General features: G+C 38.1%; 1 protein-coding gene across 4 annotated transcripts; it reads left to right on the forward strand.

Moving 5' to 3' along the window:
* Positions 1–18,827, forward strand: RO60 (Ro60, Y RNA binding protein). 4 transcript variants are annotated; one of them, XM_040610135.1, is made up of 9 exons: positions 1–88; positions 5,327–5,926; positions 6,431–6,651; positions 6,908–7,054; positions 8,517–8,654; positions 8,939–9,055; positions 9,817–9,930; positions 10,356–10,502; positions 11,777–18,827. In XM_040610135.1, exons 2-9 carry the CDS (start codon positions 5,347–5,349, stop codon positions 11,927–11,929), a joined length of 1,617 nt encoding a protein of 538 aa, XP_040466069.1. In that variant the 5' UTR covers positions 1–88; positions 5,327–5,346; the 3' UTR covers positions 11,930–18,827. The 4 variants fall into 4 exon arrangements, with proteins under 4 accessions (XP_040466069.1, XP_040466068.1, XP_040466067.1 ...); XM_040610134.1 differs by having other exon boundaries at positions 2–88; positions 5,324–5,926; XM_040610133.1 differs by lacking the exon at positions 1–88 and adding an exon at positions 442–579.
* The last annotated feature ends 97 nt before the right edge of the window (positions 18,828–18,924 follow it).

Below are 18,924 nucleotides of genomic sequence, written 5' to 3' on the forward strand. Positions count from 1 at the left end.
GCCGCCGGCCGGTTACGCTGCGAGGCCGAAGCACGCCGCTCCCTTCCCGGCAGGCCCCGCGGCCCACGCCGCGCCTGTCATCTCTATGGTGAGGCGGGGCGGGAGCAGGAAGCGGCGGCGGGGACTGGATCCGGGGCAGCCGCCGGCAGCACCGCCCCGGCCGCGGAGGGGCCGCACCTCCGCCTTGCGGCCCCGCTCCCGAAAGGCGGCGGCGGGAAGGCCCTCCTGCCCGCACCCCTCCCCGCGGCGCGGCAGGCAGCGGTGCCGGGTCAGCGGCGCGGCTTCATCCGGGCACCGGCGTGCGGGCGCGGAGGGCAGTGGGCGCGGCCCCATCCGGGTCCCGGCGATGCTGTCAGGGCGCCGGCGGGGCGGGGCTGGGGGAGACGCGGAGCCGCTGGCGGCTGGAGCCGGAGCCGCCCTGCTTGCTCGCCGCGCCTGGAGCCGGCTCCGCCGCCGCCCCGCCTGCCCTCCCCCCGCCATCGCCGGGCGGCCCCGCCGCTCCCTGCGGCTGCGCCGCCGCTCGGTGCCGGAGGCCGCGCAAGCCCTGCCCCGCGGCCCGCCCCGGCCCGCGCCTCGCAGGCAAGTCGCGCCGCCCGGGCAGCGCTGTGGGCGGGGGGGCCGGCCAGGCCCCGCCGCGGGTGCGGGCTGCCGCCCCTCCGCCGGCCGGGGGCCGCGGGCGGGCCCGGTGTGGGTGCCGGGGGGCTGGCGCTGTAAATGGCCACTGGGCGCCGGGGGGATTAAGGGGCGCCGGGGCGGCGCGGCGCGGCCTGGCGGGCGCTGCGGACGGGCGCGCGGTGGTCGGGGCCCCCTCGGCTGCGCCCCGCCCCGCTCGGTTCCGCCCGCTCAGCGCCCCTGGCCCTCTGGGCAGTTCGGTTTTTAAGCAGACAGACTTATCGGCACACTGTGGTAGCGTTTCTCGGGCAGGCGTGTGCAGGCCGGTGTGTTCGGTGCTGCCACCGTGCCGCTCGGGGCCTGGAAGGTGCCCCGGCGTCCCTGCCCGCCTGCAGACCCCGTGTGCGGGAGTGCGGGGCCGGGGTTGCTGTCAGGGCCCTGCTGTGCTGCGGGGCTGTTCTGCTGCAGCTGGGCACGATGGTCGCAGTCTCCGCTCGGTGGCCTACAAGATGTTCTTCGCAGTCGTTGGTCTGATGCTTGTACAAAATTTTGAGAGCTGAGTGGGAGAAAGCAGTTTCTCGCTGAGCAAAGTGTCTATGATGAAGTATTTGAAGGCAACTCGAAGTGCTGTCCTTACAATGTCAATGCACTTTTTTTCATAAAATATCTAAACTTAGAGTTTAATTCCATGTGTTTTCACTACAAAGTTTGATTTGTCATGGTTAACGTAGCAGTTAAATTTAAGGACTTAAGCTGGAACCTGTAGTTCTGTTAAAGCTTTGTGCATTTTGTATGTTTTTTAATATGTAACTGAAACTTCTAAGACTTTCTTAAGAAAAGTAGGTCTGGATTGTAAAAGTCATAGGAAATAACAGAGGTTAAGTTAGAAAACTATCATGTTATGGTACAGCAACATAAAGATACTGACTTACCAATCAAGATGAAATTGTTGTGTAGGCTGTTTCAGACCAGTCAAAGCCAAATTTTACTTTTAGATTAATTTGTATGCTGTTTGGAATATAAACCCAAATTGGCTTAGTGTTCTCTCATTAATAATGGTTGAGCAACTGTGAATTTTAGTTCAGCAATTTTCATTATAGAGTATCTAGTCTGTGACTTTAAAGGTTTTTCACATTGTGTTTGCATTCAAGTAGCTGAGAGATTGGAAATGCTTATGGAGCCAGAACATAATTGATGAATCCTCCATGAGTGTTTGAAATTCAAGTTCACTGCTGCAGCTCAGCAGATGAAGAGTAGGGTTATGGTAAAGCATATGTTAAGTGTGTATTTGCATTTACCCATTTGCAAGGGTGAAAGCTGTCTATGTTATACAGGTGTTAAAGCAGAAATTAAGCTTGAGGTCTGGGCAGAGAAGAGGGACTGGTTAGAGGGAGGGAATAGCTTTGGGAACTTGTGAGGTTAAAATACAAAACAGGAGTTAAAAATGGCCAATGTGATTTAAATAGTTCAACACTGAATAAGTGCTTTTCCAGTAGGTCTTAGTGAAGTTTAAATTTTATACTTCTAGTGTTGCTGTTTGGTAGTGAAATTACTGGTTTGCGTCAGCTGTTGCAGTTCTCAAGGGTAATTCTAAAGTATAAATGTATTTTAAAGAATTTACAGTTCATAGAGTTGGTTTGAAGCTCTCTTTAAATCCCTGAGGCAGCAATAAGCCATTTGAGATAAGTCTGGTTTACATCCTAGAATGCTTATCAGAAGGCAGTAGTAACAATAATAAAGGCTTCAGAAGACTTGTCGTAGGCATTTTTAATGGGGTAAGGACTGCAGGTGATTCATTCCATGGTGAAGTACTGTGTTCTTATCTGAGAAAGAAGACTTTGAGGTCTGAGTGAAGGTGAAGCTTTGCAAAAGGTGGAAATCGGAACAGCACCTGTTTTTATAGTTTATCATATATTCCTAAGAAGGCAAATTAAAGAGCTAAGCTTTAGAATAACTAGAAGTGTACATTTACAACAACTATCTTTTAAAATAACATGTTTGTGTCAGAAGGCTATGGGTGCTCCTGTCTTTTAACACCGGTGTTTTGTCAGAAGCCTGTGGGTGCTAGCACATACCTCTTTTCAGTGCAATGAGTCCATACAACGCTAAATCTAAAAATTATCCATTATTAACATGCGTAAGTTAGGTTTGTTATATGGTTTAATAGAGAAGCGCAGTAGGAGAATTTTTTTCTCTGATAGTTAGCTCTAAGCTTCTTTAATATGACACAGTTGACATTACACTGCATATTCACGTGTACCAACGAAGTACTGAACTGTTTGCCTTTCAGAATGATCCCTTTGATGGAAATACTGATAAATCTAGATTTCAAACTAGATAAATGTTATTTGTAATTTTAGGAATGCTATAATTATTTCATTTAGGTTTTGTTCCCACTCGGGGTGGTGGTAAGAGTGGTAGGTAATTTGTATTAGTGACTATAAAACTAAGCATATGAAGGCAAGTGAGAATCTCCAAGTGAAAATTAAAATGGAATAGCTGATGGAACCTGTGCAAGTGGAAAAATGTCAGAAAAAATCTAATATTCAAAGTAGTGTTGGTATTTCTTAATATAATCAGCAAAGTGAGATAGGAAATGCTTTAACTGAAGGCATGATCCTTCCAGTTCAGTTTAAGTCTTGATAATCCATACTGAAAAAGAGTTGTTCCAATTAGTCTTATTTTAATGTAGTAATATTTATTATAGCAGGGGTATGAAAGACGAAACAAGAAATTACTCTCGGGATTTCATAGTTATGGAGATCTCATTACTCATGCATGATCTTTTATGCTTCCCATCCTTATTTTTGTTTCAAGGTAATGGTGTTTTTCAGTATCTTTCCACATACCATTTTTTGCTGATAAAGGAACTAATGGATGCTGACCATGATTTCAGGATTATTTTTTTTTGTTAGGGTTGTGTAGGTTTACTATGAAATGTTACGTACTGTTTAATGAAGCTTATTGAACTGCACTGACATAAAATGCATTTAGACATTAAAATGTACTGGTATGGTATTCATGCATTGCACATACCACCCTTGTTATTTTCAGTGTATTTGGATGCCTCAGATGTCAGTGAAGAAGTCAGCTCAACCATGATGTGTATTTAAATTGGTTTGGCAGGAAACATGGTTAGAATTTTTAAGTACTAAGAAAAATAGCTGGGCCCTGGTGCTCTGAATAATACAATGAAAGGTATTTCTTAGTGAAGTTTTAACTGAAACCTGCATTTTTAAACCAGGTGCCCACATATGACTTATATTTTTGTGATTTTAGCAGCATATAATGGGGGCACTGATGATTATTTATAATTTAATTCTGGATGCAGACAGCACATCACTGCAGATAGGCAAGAATGGAGGACAAGGGCACACTTCTAGTCATTTGCAGAGAAAGGAAGATTCTGTGTCAAAGAAAAAGTAAGAGAAGTGGTTTGTAAATCAGTGTGCTAGTTACCTAAACTGGCGGAAAAACCCCATCTGTCTGCATTAGTGACGTTTATTTGTGCTACCTTATCCTGGTAAATGAAGCAAAATGGCTATCCAAACAAGCATGCCAAAAGTAGGTATCTGCACTACTTAAGTCGTTAAGAGGATTTCTTTGAAGTGTCATTTTGCATGCTCAGATTTTAGTGTGTGCATATTTTAAGATCTATATGCAGTTTGATAGAGCGGATTATTGGTTGGTTGTTTTTTTCTTTTAATGGACCTCTTGGTGCTGTTTATTGCTTTTTTAATTGTTCAGTGTGAATTGAGAAAACTGAATTTATTGTTGTCATATTAATGCTTTGGAGATAGTATTGATGATGAATTTTCTTCTCCTTACCCTGCTGATTTCAGTTAATCTGCATTTATTTCAGTTTAATTGTTACAGTTTTTTTACCATGCTGGGTGTTCTCCAAGCAAGGGTAGTGTTGTTGCCTACAAATATTACAGCCAAACTCTCTTGCAGCTCAAAAGTGTATAAATCGTAAAGACCTGAAAGACTGTGAATTTTTGTGCTGTTTTTGCTTTTTAACTTCAAATGTGAAACAGTACAGAATGTGTTGTTATGTCTGCATGTTTTCTTGGATCTCGCTTGAAACAGTAGACTATTTGAGGACAAACATATAAATACAAAATATAATAAAATAAAAAAAATACAAATAAAAAATACAATCTTTTCTTGAGCTACTGTTGGTTGTTAAAAAGATCTTGTCTAAGCCTCACTGAAACCCACCATATTCAAACTCTCACAAAGTCATCTGACTAAACAGTTTTTCAGTATTTTAGTTCTTTAGCATCATGTTTCTTCAGTTGGTCAGTGTTACCATTTCTTCAGCAAAATAGAGTAGGGCAAGATGTGAGTTTAGCAATCCAAAAATCTGCCTAAGAAAGTGGTGTAATATATTAGTAGCAAAAGGGCATCACACCAGATACGTTTTCTGTGTGCCACTTAATGGGTTTTAAGTAGTTTGTTTTAAGGAAATAAATTTGTCACCGTTGTAGCTCAGAGATTTTTGTTTGTTGCTTTCTTTTCTGCTAATTGATATGTGTTATTACACTCTTAGAGTACAATTACTGTAAAAATTAAGAAAGTTATTACACTCTTTCTTAAATTTACAAAGGCAGATAGGTGTATAGATAAGATTAGTTTGCTAAGTAGTGATAAAAGAGTAGTGTTGCCAAGTTTTCACAATAGCTCTTAATAAACTTTATTATCCTTTCAGCAGAGTTCTTTGAGGTGTAAACAATGGAGGACGAGGAAACCCAAGTGCAACTCCTGGATGAAAAGCAGGTGCCGAACTCTGACAGTGGTTATGTGTGGCATGTCACCGATATGACTCGACTGCAGCGTTTCTTGTGTTTTGGCTCAGAAGGTGGTACTTACTGCATCAAGGAGCAGAAGCTGGGCTTTGAAAATGCGGAAGCTTTAAAAAGACTGATTGAAGAGGGTAGAGGTGGTGAAGTTGTTCAAGAAATAAAGACTTTTAGTCAAGAAGGCAGAGCAGCAAAACAGGAGCCCCTGCTTTTTGCACTTGCAATTTGCTCACAGTGTTCTGATGCAAAAACGAAACAAGCGGCATTTAAAGCTGTTCCTGAGGTGTGTTGCATACCAACCCATCTCTTTACTTTCATCCAATTTAAAAAAGATCTGAAGGAGGGCATGAAATGTGGCATGTGGGGCCGTGCACTGAGGAAAGCAGTTGCAGATTGGTACAATGGGAAGAATGGCATGGCTGTTGCTTTAGCAGTTACAAAATATAAACAAAGAAGTGGTTGGTCTCATAAAGATCTTCTGAGGTTGTCCCACCTAAAACCTGCCAGTGAAGGTAATAAATTTTTATTTACCTGAAAATAACTGTGTTTTAAACCTTTTACTGTGGAGCTATTTTGGAAACCCAAATACCATTGTAGACTGATAATTTCTTGGTGATAGTATCCTGTAAACTGCACCTTAAAAATGTGAGTGGTCATATCAGAAATTGACCTGTTTATCTTCAAGGTAAACAGAGTTTGTTCCTTCTTTTTCTTCCTTACATCAAGAGAAGATAAAGTGATACAATTCCCTCAGTTTGTTCCTATTTGCTTACAAATGATGAATTAATACTTTCTTGTTATTTGGGAAGATCTGTTAGTTTCAGATGTGTTAGGCTTCTTCTAAGGGAATAGTACAGTGATTAAAACTACTGCTCTAAGCTGTGTGTGGCTGACCTTTTTCTATAGCTGGTTGGCAGGTCTGAGAAGGAGCCCTGCTAAGTCATTTGCTTGCTAAAATGATAAATGCCAATGTAAAGATGGTAATCCTGCTTGGAAAATATTTTTCTTTTCAATAGGAATTGCTGTAGTCACTAAATATATTACCAAAGGGTGGAAAGATGTCCAAGAGGCTTATAAAGACAAAGCAGTTTCTGCTGAGACTGAAAAACTCTTGAAGTATCTGGAGGCTGTGGAGAAAGTAAAACGCACAAAAGATGAATTGGAAGTTATTCATTTAGTAGAGGAATATGGTCTAGTTAGAGAGCATCTCCTGACAAACCATCTGAAATCTAAAGAGGTAGGTAAACATCAGCTTTGTATTCTCTTTAGAGTAACACTTTTCAGAGTCTTGAGTCTAGATTTCCATAACCAATATCCCTTATGCTGCTTTTCAAGATAGTTACCAAAATAGCTGATCTAAAATACATACAAGTTATATGAAGATTTTCAGTTTATTTTAAAATACACTTATGTAATGTACAAATGTCAGTTCTTGTAGCTTGGGAATCTCATCTTTTTTTTTTTTTTTCTTTTCTCTCTTTCTTTGATCATAGGTTTGGAAGGCATTGCTGAAGGAGATGTCCATTGCTCTGTTGTTGAGAAATTTGGGAAAGCTGACAGCAAATTCGGTGCTTGAACCGCGAGGTTCAGAAGTGGCAATAGTATGTGAAAGACTGAGAAATGAGAAACTGCTAAAAAAGGTAAGACCTTTGTCATAATTAGTGCCAGCCTTGGTGGTTTTTAATCTCTTCCTAAACTGTGTTTCTTCAGGCAACCTCTTTACAAAATAAAAGGAATGTTTTTTGTAGGAAAGATACAGTTTATTCTTTTAGAAAACTGCAGTGGAATACCTGCCCCCTTTTTTTTTTTTTTTTTTTTTTTTTTTTCCCCCCCAAGAATTAGTTCCCTATTCGACAGCTCCTCCCCCCTTCCCTGTGTTTCTAAAACTTCTCTACGAACTAAGTATATTGATAGCTAGAATATTTTGTTATATTAGGGTTATGGAAAGTTTTGCCAGTTGGGTTCATTCATTACTTCTGAGTCTTGTAATTTAGAATCAGCAATACAAGCTTAAAAAGTGAGTGGAATTTGCTTGTGTAGGATCTTAGGAAGTGAATGAAGAAACTAGCATAGGTGTGAGGAAAAAGAAGATGGAACAAGGAGACTTTCTCCTTTCAGATTGCTTTACTACCCATCAGAGGTAAGAAAATAAAGAGGAAAAAGAGGCTTCCCCAAAAGAAGATCAAAATTTCCAGGAATGTAATGCGAGATGGAGAAGACAAGTAGTTTTGTGAGTTGGGGAGGCTAAAATCAGAACACTTAACTTCTTCAAGACCATAGTTGAACTGTGAAGAACAGCAGTAGGTCTTTTCTATTCCCCATATCACTGGTCTTCCCTTTTTCTGGTTTCTTCTTTAATCATACATAGTTACAGAGGCACTGGAGAAGGGAGAGAAAAGGTGGTGGCACAATACCTTGATGGAAGAAAGACAATGGGCAGGCATTCAGATTTGCGTAGGTGTGCTGCTGGTAGTGATCAATGACTGAAACTCCCCTTGAGGAAAAAGATAAAATGTTGATAAGTCAGCAAATCAAAGGTGTGGTTTAGAATACTTAGTTTGCAGCAGCCATTGATTTGGTTTTATGTAGGGAAAGGAGAAAAAAAAAGAAAATGTTTGGACTGTCTTCTTTACTGTAAGAAGAAAATGAATGCTGTGTTCTGAAAATAGTTTCTTTCTCCAGTTTTACTGTATTTGATAAAAACCTAGTTTTAAGTTGTTCTTTTCCTGGTTTGACTCCTTTCTCTTCAGCAAGATGGGGACTTTCTCTTACTTGAAGCCTGTGACAGAAAATAGCACTGGACAATCACAGATAGAGCTGTGAAATTTCACCAGAGTTCTGGTGATGGCATAAGATAACATTTGGAATTCATTGCAGGATTCTGGAAAGGGAATTAGGTTCATTACCAGTAACTGACAACTATCAGTTTGTACAGCAGCTCCTTAAAGACTGCATGGACTCTTAAAAATTAACAAATTTAAAGTAACAATATACTAAACCAGAGATTTTTGTAGTAAGTTCTTATTTTAAGTTTCAGTTTGTTACTTTTTTTTAAGGAGCTCTGATTTTCAAAAACTTGCTGTTGATTTCTTCTGCTTGTAGGGCAGAATACATCCATTCCATATTTTGGTGGCAATAGAAAGCTATAAAGCTGGACATGGAAGCAGAGGGAAGCTTTGGTGGCGTCCTGATGAAGACATTTTAGAAGCTTTAGATGCGTCATTTTACAAAACTTTCAAGGTAATACAGTTCTCCAATTTGTTGTTTTCTGAAAGCTTATGAAATGATGAAGAAAAGTTGTTGGGTAGATAACAATTCTGAAACTTTATGACAAAAACCTTAGGAATTGGGATTTTATTAAACAAAGAATTGGAACTTCATGACATATTCAGCTTTTGGCAACATTATTGTCCTAATGTTACCTCAGAAAGAATAAAAAGCTCCACTTCTAGGGTTGAAAACTGAAGAGGAAATTAATGTATTAATTATGTGTACCTATTTTCTTTTTCTTTTTTTTGTTTCAGACAGTTGAACCAACAGGAAAACGCTTCGTACTTGCAGTTGATGTCAGTGCATCGATGACACAAAAAGTTTTGGGCAGTGTGCTCAATGCTAGCACAGTTGCAGCAGCTATGTGCATGGTGAGGCCTTAAAGTCCTTTTTTTGGGGGGTGTTTTTTGTTTTGTTTTTTTTTTTTAAATAAATATTTGCAGCTTGAGCTGCGCTTTTGATGCAGAGGTGCTCTAAAGCTGCTTAGGAATCAGAAGAAAATATTCTTTGATACAGAATATGTGACCTTCTGCCTCACTGGTAGACCAGATGCTTAAAGCTACTGGCAACCAAATTCAGAAGGATCAATGTGAAGAAGTTGGTTTCCAGTATAAATCAAGTGGTCAAGGCTGCTTTTTTACTTACCTTAGCTGTAAATACATTTCAGTTTTTGTCAGAAGTATTAATAGAATGATACAGATTGGGTTAAGAAATTTTGTGGTAATTGTTGTGTGCATTTGAGTTATCAATATGGCCTTTGTATCACAGTCACTTTCCCCTCAATTTCTTATTTTAAAGCTTGTTGTGTTTTTGTATTATAGAGGAGTTGAACTGTCATTGGTGTTTAAAAATGTTTAGCGTTGTATGTCAGAGGGAAGAGAAGAAATATTGAAGTATCTTTAATTACAATAATTAGAGCAGTTGTTTAGTTCTGATTTTTGCAAAGTTGATTTGCCAGTAGTATTACAGAATGTTTAAAGTGTAGAGTGAAGCATTAGTGCATATGAAGAGCTGTGGTGACCTAAATACAAAAGGATGTGTCATATTGTGTGTTTGGTGGGCAGTGCCTTCATTCAGATGTTAAACATTCTGAATAATGTAACTGAATTATTTTTGTCTTCCTCTTTATCAGGTTGTAGCACGTACTGAGAAGGATTCCCATATCGTTGCCTTTTCACATGAAATGGTCCCTTGTCCAGTGACGGCTGATATGACGTTACCTCAAGTATTAGTGAAAATGTATGAAGTATGTAAAAAAAAAAAAATATTCGGAAATAGCTATTGCTACTGTCAGAGTTTAGATGTCTCCGTAGTTACGTTGTATTTTCTTCCTAATCAACTCTAGTGCTCTTAGTTTGTATCTGTATAGTAAAACACTGGATTTTTTTTTCTTTCTTTTATTTAAAGTCCAGCAAGTGTCATTATTTCAAGTGCTCGACATTAAACATTGCAATTTAAAATGGCAGCTAGGTCCCAACTTGGAATAGTTTGAAAAGAATATTAGAATAATCAAACAAATAAACATCTGGACAAAACTGAAATGAGTAAGCGGCTTGTTGTTTAACAAGGAAGCCTCTGTGTGTGATAAAACATGAAGCTTACATAAAAGTAATTTTTCCATGGTTTACTAACTTCTGTATTAATTACATGTATTTATTTTTTTCTTGCAAGATTCCGGTGGGTACTACTGATTGTTCCCTTCCAATGATATGGGCTCAAAAAACTCAGACAGCTGCTGATGTCTTCATTGTATTTACTGATAACGAGACCTTCGCTGGAAATACTCATCCTGCAACTGCTCTTAGAGAGTACAGAGAGGTAAATATGCTTCTGAACTGTTTATAGTTGGTGAATACTGTACAAAATAAATACCAGCTCTAAAAATGTTCTAGAGACTGAAGTAGTTGTGGCTTTTTTCAGCAAATAATTATATATTGTTAAAACCTGATACATTGTGCAGTTAGGTAGAATTAGTGAACACACCGCACTAATTGCGTGTATTTTAAAACCACTGAATTGTTAAAGAGTTGATTATCCTACCCTGCTAAGTGTACTGCAATATCAATGAAAATGTGTTTTGTATTCAGGGAATATATGGATTTCTGCATTCTATATGTACTTGATTGAATAAGTTTTTTTTATTGTTCTTACAGAATTAATTTAATTCTGTGAGCCAAATTTAAACTTTGATATCTGCAGTTAGATACCACAAAGTTTAAATGAAGTAATGAAGACAAGCCTGCAGGGAAGGTGTCAGTAAGATGGGCTGATAGTATCTTGTGAAGAAAGCTCATGATGTTTTAAAGGGGCTACTCTAAGCTGTGTAGCTGTGTAATTTTAAAATAGAACTAAGAAAAATACCTTCTCCAAGTACATTGCTATTAGAAACTCTTATATGGGCAATCTTTTATGTCTTAAAGGAACTATTTTTTAAACTACAAAAAATACTTATTGGCAAGCATGTATGTATGGACGTTAATCTTCTTATCATGTCCACCCAGCTGAACTTAATGCCAAAAATCTTTAACTTGCCCACCATGTTTTAGTTTTCTTAGTTGAGATTAGTTTACATTCCTAAATTTGTTCGTTAAAGAAAGAGTTCCTGTACTCTAGACCTCCAGCCACTTGCTTGCTTTACCTTACAGGTTACTAACCTGCTGATTCAGCTCATTTAGTAGAACTGTCCAGGCCACAATTGTTGTAGTTGTTCAACCAATGTTTGGAAATCTTTGCCTTAGACAAAATGCACTCTTTGACTCCTATTAGATTACCTTATTGGAAGTTTTCTCTCCAAATGAACTGCAGAATAGCCAATGCAATCCTTGCATTTGAAGTTATGAATCTTATTATTGCAGGAAAGTTGTGCTAATATACCTCACTGTAATTATTTCCATTTATTTAAGTATATCTTCTGCAGGTTAAGTACAGTATTAACAAGGAGTCTGCAATTCTGGTTATGGCATGTCTACTTTCTATCAGTATGGCTGTTCAGACAGCGGTTTATGCAAGCAGGATAGCAAAACTTGGTCCTCTGGCATGTTTAAGTTACTGTATATGTGCGTTCTGAATTTTTTTTCCCCTCTTTCCTCTAGAAAATGGGTATTCCTGCTAAACTCATTGTTTGTGGAATGACCTCAAACGGTTTTACGATCGCAGATCCAGATGACAGAGGCATGTTGGATATATGTGGCTTTGATGCAGGAGCTTTGGATGTTATTCGAAACTTCACTTTGGATTTGATTTGATTTTCTAGACATCTGCTCTTCCCAGTGGGTCCATTGCTGGCAACAGACTTCACCCTGGGACCTCCCAGCCAAATATACTTTATTAGAACGTGGCACATCATATACATATTGGAATGTTACCTTTTTGTGAAGGGAAAACAAGAAAAGCAGATGAGAAATCTCTTTTCTCTTTTTTCCTGTTGCACACAATTTAAATTAACAGTGGGAAGTTTGCTAAAAGTAGCTACAGGGTTACTCAAGACATAAATTAATTTCATTTATAATAGTTTATAAATACTGAGAGATTTTTAATTCCCCCCCACCCACCCCATTGCTGTGGAATGCTTGTTTGCAAGAATAAATTGATGAATTACTTAAGATGGGGCAGGAAAAGAGAGTGGCTTTAGTATTTTAAATAATGTCAGTTTAACAGCATCTTTGAGAGAGATTTTTCTTTGAGCTTTTTTTAATCTCTGTATTTTAAACTACTAAGGTTCAACAGTTGCCATTGTTACACTTCACATCTACAAAAGAAGTATTTTCTGGGACGTGTGAGACCATGTGACTGTGACACAGTATAAAAGCCACCCCCGTGAAATTTTATACTGATAAAACTGAAAGGAAGAGCTCATACTAATCTTTTTTATCCAGATTATCATCTCAGTTTTCAGGAGTAAAGCATAACTCTCTTTAGGTAAATTGAGGGGCAGTTTCTGTACAAAGCCGTTTCAGAAGCACTATTTTAGAATTAATATGCTTTACAGGAAGCTCTAAAAACTGGTTTTAATAGAAAAAGACCTTGGAAATGGCTGGGAAGCTGCATTCAGTCCATGTTACAACTTGAGGAAGCATCAGCACACTTTCAGTGAGGAAGATCACCAAGTGCATGTGTCTTGGCCTGCTCTTGAAGCTGAGTGGTAACAACCAGAAACAAAAAGCTATGGTTTTTTTTTTTCCCCAAAAGAACGTGTTCAATGATACAGAAACAATCTTCCTAACAGGAGCGTATTTACTTTTTTAAAATCTTTTGTAGATTAACATTACTTCTGATTTCATAAATTAATTCAAGCTAACATTTTTCAAAACTACCTCCAGTTTATAGTGACCAATTCTTAAGAACTTTTATGAAATGTACAGTTGTCTCCTTCATGTTCTCAAAATCTTGTTTAGGAAGTGATTGGAACTGGATTTTTTTTTTCTTTTAATTTAGTCTCATACTAGGAGTGTGAGTAAATAAGGAGAACGCTAGTGAATATCTTATCACTTTGGAACAGGAACTGATAGCAATTCATGTGTATATGTATTTAATTCTCTGTGTGTGTGTTTTTATATATGTGTGTATAGGGGGGAAGTTAAAAGATCTCTTTAGTAGATCACAATCTTAGAAGATGAGAAAGGTGTTTTGGGTTTTTTTAGTGGTGCTTTTACAACTTCCCCGAAGACATATGTATGCCAGCCTCTTTTATGCTAATTCTGGCTGTTTTAAACAGTGAATTTGATGTTAATTTGAAAACAACTATGGTTTATAAAAATAGCCCCGTTGTGGTGAATGACATATAAGACCATATTTTTCTGCCTAAACCCCAAGCTTTTAAATGTGAAATTCAAGTTCATATTATACTTTTTATACTTGTAACACTTTTCATCATGCCTCGTACATATTGATTACAAATTCAGAGCTCGCATTCTGTAGGATGGATATCTCCTTCGGTGCTAAAACATGAGGTTACGTGTTACTGAGGGTATTCTGCTATACAGTTATATACTCCACCTTAACTAATAGGTCAAAACAGTGAGGGAAGCCTTTTCTGACGCTAAAACCTTGGCTTAAAGAACTGATGGTAAGACTTACCTTTCAGTGGACATGAATGCAGTTACTACTGAATTACCACTGCTGTTATGATACAGCTCTGATGGAATGCTTGAAGGATACAGGAGACTGCAACCAGCTTGTCAAGTGTCGTCTAGAAAAAAGCAAACTTTCCCACAAAAGCTGAGTTGTAGCAATCGGGAGTTTGAAAAAGAAAACTAGCCATTTCTTAGGGAAAATTTCTTAACCGCTTTTAGTCTCCTTTCTAAATTAACACCATGAATATGGGGAGTAAACTCATTTGTTCAGTACATGTTAATAATTATTTAAAGTAAATGCACTGATGTTTTGGGGTTGGTTTTGGTAGAAATGTGTTTTAAATTACACAGTAATAGCCAAACATCTCATTAGGTGTTTTCTTCTAAGCTAGAGATGTTGACAATAACTGATAGATAAGTATCTTTTGCAAGTACTTTTTCTTATTTGGAGTAGTATGTGTGAAGTAATAGGAAATATTTTGGGCTAAATATAAAATGAAAACTTAAAACAGATATTTCAAGTAACTGTGCAGGTAATTGATAAATTTACTGCAGGTAAAAGGTTAGACTAGTTACTAACGGGTTGAACAGTTATAGTAGTGTTGCATCTTTGAAAGCAGTCCAGTTTAAAATGCAATTTCTTGACCTAGAGTGTAAATGAAGATGAACTTTTCAGTAGAACTTAGAGAAAACGTAGCTCCCTGTATCTATTGACACCAGATAGCTTTGCACCGTGTTAAAGATAGCCATCTGTGCTGGAGCACATAATATGCTCCTACATATTTACCGTATCTCTGTACTAAAAAGTCTTGTTAGAAATAGAATATTCTAAGTGGTTTGGGTATCTGATATAAAACTAGCACCAATGAATGAGATCATGTTGTCATTTGCTTTTCCTTTAAGATTTTCAGAGAGGGGGAACTGGAGTAAACGCTGACAGCTGAAACTTTGCAGTGTGTTGACCTTTGTTTCTACCATTTTCTGTCTGGTTTTGTAACTACCTTACAGTAAAGGGCACAGAAGAATGATGCTGCATATTCCTTTTCCACAGACTGGATCTTTTATTTAATCTGTCCATATACTGAATTTTAGGGGACAGCATGACTCACTTGCCATAACATAAATCTGTCCTGATTTTAGCCATTAGTTATTAAACTGATAATTTCCAAAACTATCTGGACATCAAGAGGCAATAATTACTTTGTGTTCAAAAAATAATAATAAGGGAGCTAAGACAAAAGTTTCTAAGCTTAAGGATTAATTCAGTATACAATAAATAACCAACCCTTTCACCAGAGAGGAGACACAGACTCTCTCAAGTTGATAGTGTTGTTTGCATTAGAGGAATACTTTGACTAACAAAACAAAAATGGGGCTGTAATTGTGCACTGCAGTTTACCAATGAAACTGAACAGGGACAAGTTTAAAGATGGTTAATTTTATTAAAAACAGTAATTTAAAAAAAAAAAAAAGGCCTAAATGCAGAGAGCAACTTTAGACTGGGTGAATGCAGGTTTCTTGATATCGAAAAGAATTAACAGGTTTTCAGTTTGACTGCCATTTTATTCTGACCCCCGTAATTCTGAAGTGTTAGAGTGTTATGTCTAAGACTATAACGTTCAGGCACTTTAGCTTTAAGAATGAAGAAAAGGATGTAATGGCTGGATGGAAGTGCAGCAGAGGTAAAACTTCTGTAGCAAAAGGCTGTAAAGAATGAACATCAGAGGTCAGGCTTCTTCCTGGAAGGGACACAACCAAGAATGCGGCGAGGGCAGAAAGCGCTCAAGACCTGTTGAAAGTCATGCAATGCATACATTGATATAGTGTAATAACTCAAAGTCAGTGATTTTGCCAAGGAATAGAATTTCGTGTCAGGAATTTTAGACTGGTAGCAAGGAGGCAGAGAGTTTGGGATGCTTATGGAATTGGATTACAGGCAAAACATGGGGTCTGTACCTACAATGCTGTTTTAAAAAAAGAGGAGCCTAAAAGTAGGTGTAGATCTGAAGTCAGCAGGGCCAGTCTAAGTTCCCACTGTGTCAGGGCTGCTAATAACTGGCCCTAAAATATCTTGCTACTTAAAACCACTGTTAAGCCTGTTTGTTAAACATTAATCTTTAGGGGGGTTGTGTTCTTTTTCATTGTTCTCTAATTGGGGCCTGTAAACAGGAATGGCTTTGAAAGGCTTTTCAATGAAGTCTGTATTCCTGGCTTAAAAGATAAACCAGCAGTTTTGGAAATTTATTTTAATACTGGCTTTGTCTGTAAAAACACTAGGAAAATATTTCACTCCATTGCAAAATGCTGTGCAGCTTAATAGCGTACCTAACTTACGGCCACCATACTCAAAGCACTGGTATGGGTTCAGTTTGTTTCTTTTGGCTGTGCCCTTCCTTTTCTCTGTTAACGTTGGCTTTTTTTCTCCTTTCCCGTTTCCTTGTCACCTCAGGCCTATACTTGAATCTCTTTTCACATACAGGCTCTCAGCCATTCCCCCTTTTTTTTTACCTCTCTTCTGCTTCTGCCTTCTTGCTGACAATGAGCATGCTAGCTTAGCTAAATAACTTATACCAGAACTGATGTCATAGTATTTATCTTAATTTTTAAAAGCTGGTTAATTTTTTTCTTTCCTTTGATAATGTAAGTCTCTTAAACATTCAATTTGCTGTATCTATCAAATTTTTGGTAAAGCTTTGTGTAAAGATCAGTTACAAAAGTATACTTGGTTTATTTACCAAAATCAAACATCTGCCTGTGAATGGCTTTATTTTGATAAAGAAACTGCTTAAAATTGGCTTTTCATATTTAAAGCTTTTTGTAGAATGAGCTCAATGGGCCGGAGCTTTCCATTCTGTTAAATATTATCAAGCTGCTGTTACATGCAGTATTAGGGAAACATTTACATTAATATTCTGGATAAATGGGCAGCTTCTTTGTAGTATTGGTCAGAGAAAATCTTCAAAGAATAGGATGTAGAAGTAAACCTGTGCAAAGGATCACTTGTTTTTTGCTTTTAATTTTAAAGCATTTCATCAGTTTATAGGTTTATTTTGCTATTTACAGTGGTTTACAGTGGACAAATATGGCGTAAGCTGTTTTGATGACTTTATTGCTGGAATGGTAGGGATTTCATCGTACCATGCTACAGTATAGCGTACAAAATTGCTGAGTAAGAGTTGCGGGGGGTAAAGGTAAAACACTAGGACAGCATATTATGTACATGCTGCTCTAAGGGCTAAGATGTAAGATGAGCTCATTTCAGCAGAAGGTATGGTGTCTTTAAATATGTGTGCTTACATTTGGATTTATAATTTTGATACTGTAAAGCGTGGTTTCTTTAGGTATTTCTGCATTCTGAATTTAAGTTTAAATATATATATATTTGCATATATATATGTGGTATGTTCAGAACTTTTAGAAATGCTTCATTAACAAGTAATGAATATAAATAGCTGTTTTCCTAATGTTACCAGCTTCTTAGAGTTAAGCACAACTAGTTAGAAATAAAATGTCTTTTCTATTACATTCTCCTATAAAAGTGCAGTTCTACTCTTCAAAAATAATACTGTATAAAGGAGTGATGGGCACATTGACAACTCTGTCTGCTTAGTGGAATAAGCTGATGCTTCCTTCCAGCTTCTCATGCTTTTCAGGAGCACGGTATTTAAGCTGGATGAACGGGTATATCTTAAGTACAGAATCTTTTAGTGGGTCATTTTTAACATTCGGGTCCCAGGGCAAGCATTATTTTAAGATAAACAGCTTTGTCTGGAGACAATGCTAAGCAAAAATTACAGAAATGTTTAATGACTGCTTCTGAATTCCTCCCTTTGTTTTTTTTTTCCTAGAGTAGAACCACACTTTAACTGCCATATCGTGTTTAAGTAACTTAAACATAACATGGCTTTGTGCCATCCAGTAATGAAGGCACTGTCTTGCTGCTACTTTCTATGAAGTGATACACAATTAACAAGAAACTATTTGGATGGGGAGCCTTATTATGCTTAAAAAGAAACATAATTAACCCTTTGAGTGCCTTAAGACATATCTTCTGTAATAAACGGGCACTCACTTGGATCGGCAGGCATACAGCATGTTTTCTCAGCAGTTGGAGTAGAATATTGCCTTCAGTGACAATGCCCTGGGATTTCTGAAACTTAGAACTCAAAGGGTTATTTTAGACTACTGGTTTGGGACTTTTTGTTAAAACAGGGAACAAAATGAAAAGATCTTTGGAAAAATTCCATTGCGTACTACTATTTTTACATGATGGATTTACCAGCTTTCAGGTGCAAAATTGTTGTTAATCTTCTGAGAAAACATAACTGGTCTAAGAATTCTACACGGAGAAAAAGAATACTTGGTTACCACTGTATGTGCAAAATAAATTGCTTTATTAAGTATAAGCTTAGGGAGAGATGCACGTTTGTGTCTGTTTACCTTGATGACTGTGTCCTTGTAAACAAAATTTTACTAAGGCAGTGATGAAGCTAGCAAAATACAGTACATGGCAATAATAAAAATATAACGAGGTCAGTGTGTCTAATAGCTTATTACATGTTAAAGATGCACAGTGCAGGCAACTGTATACTAAAAACTTTCCACAAAGGATGTGGTTTAAACTTATTTCAAACCTGCATTGCAAAAATGAAGCTGTCAAATTGATACCCTTACAGTCCTAGGTATCTGGAGTTGAAAACAAATGGGATGCTTTTGGGGGAAAAAAGTACTTTAAGTGCATGTAGCGCTGAAAGCAATGGAAACAACGGGAGTCTTACTCAAAAGAATGGAGTAAAAATTCATTGACTAATGTTTTTATTCCAAACTGTGCACCTTTAGTAGTGTAATGGTCCCTTTTACTAAAGAATGGGATATAATTTTCTACTTGCATATGAACCTTCTTGAGCTAACCAAGAGTCTTGGTATTGCCTGGTCTGGCTTTGGGTGTACATTGTACTGAAACTATTGAATTTTAGACATTTCTTTTAGACATCTAACTGCAAGTTAAAATCACTAGTAAACTGCGTTCTGACTGTAGAACTTAAGTACTAAATAAACTCTATGCATATTAGACTCATTTTCCTTTGTCTTAAATTTCATAATAATGCTGGATTGATCATAACATAGTCTGTAGCTACATCGTTTGGTAACAGAGCTGTCTGGCTCCC

The sequence above is a fragment of the Falco naumanni genome, chromosome 11 (genome assembly GCF_017639655.2).
Source record: "Falco naumanni isolate bFalNau1 chromosome 11, bFalNau1.pat, whole genome shotgun sequence".
Taxonomy (NCBI): Eukaryota; Metazoa; Chordata; class Aves; order Falconiformes; family Falconidae; genus Falco; species Falco naumanni.

Bases quoted from the DNA above. Each gene is read 5' to 3' on its own strand.
- RO60 (XM_040610135.1), top strand. From the start codon at position 5,347: ATGGAGGACGAGGAAACCCAAGTGCAACTCCTGGATGAAAAGCAGGTG. The intron at 7,055-8,516 runs GTAAGACCTTTG...TTCTGCTTGTAG, and splicing joins ATGAGAAACTGCTAAAAAAG to GGCAGAATACATCCATTCCA. The intron at 9,056-9,816 runs GTGAGGCCTTAA...CCTCTTTATCAG, and splicing joins TTGCAGCAGCTATGTGCATG to GTTGTAGCACGTACTGAGAA.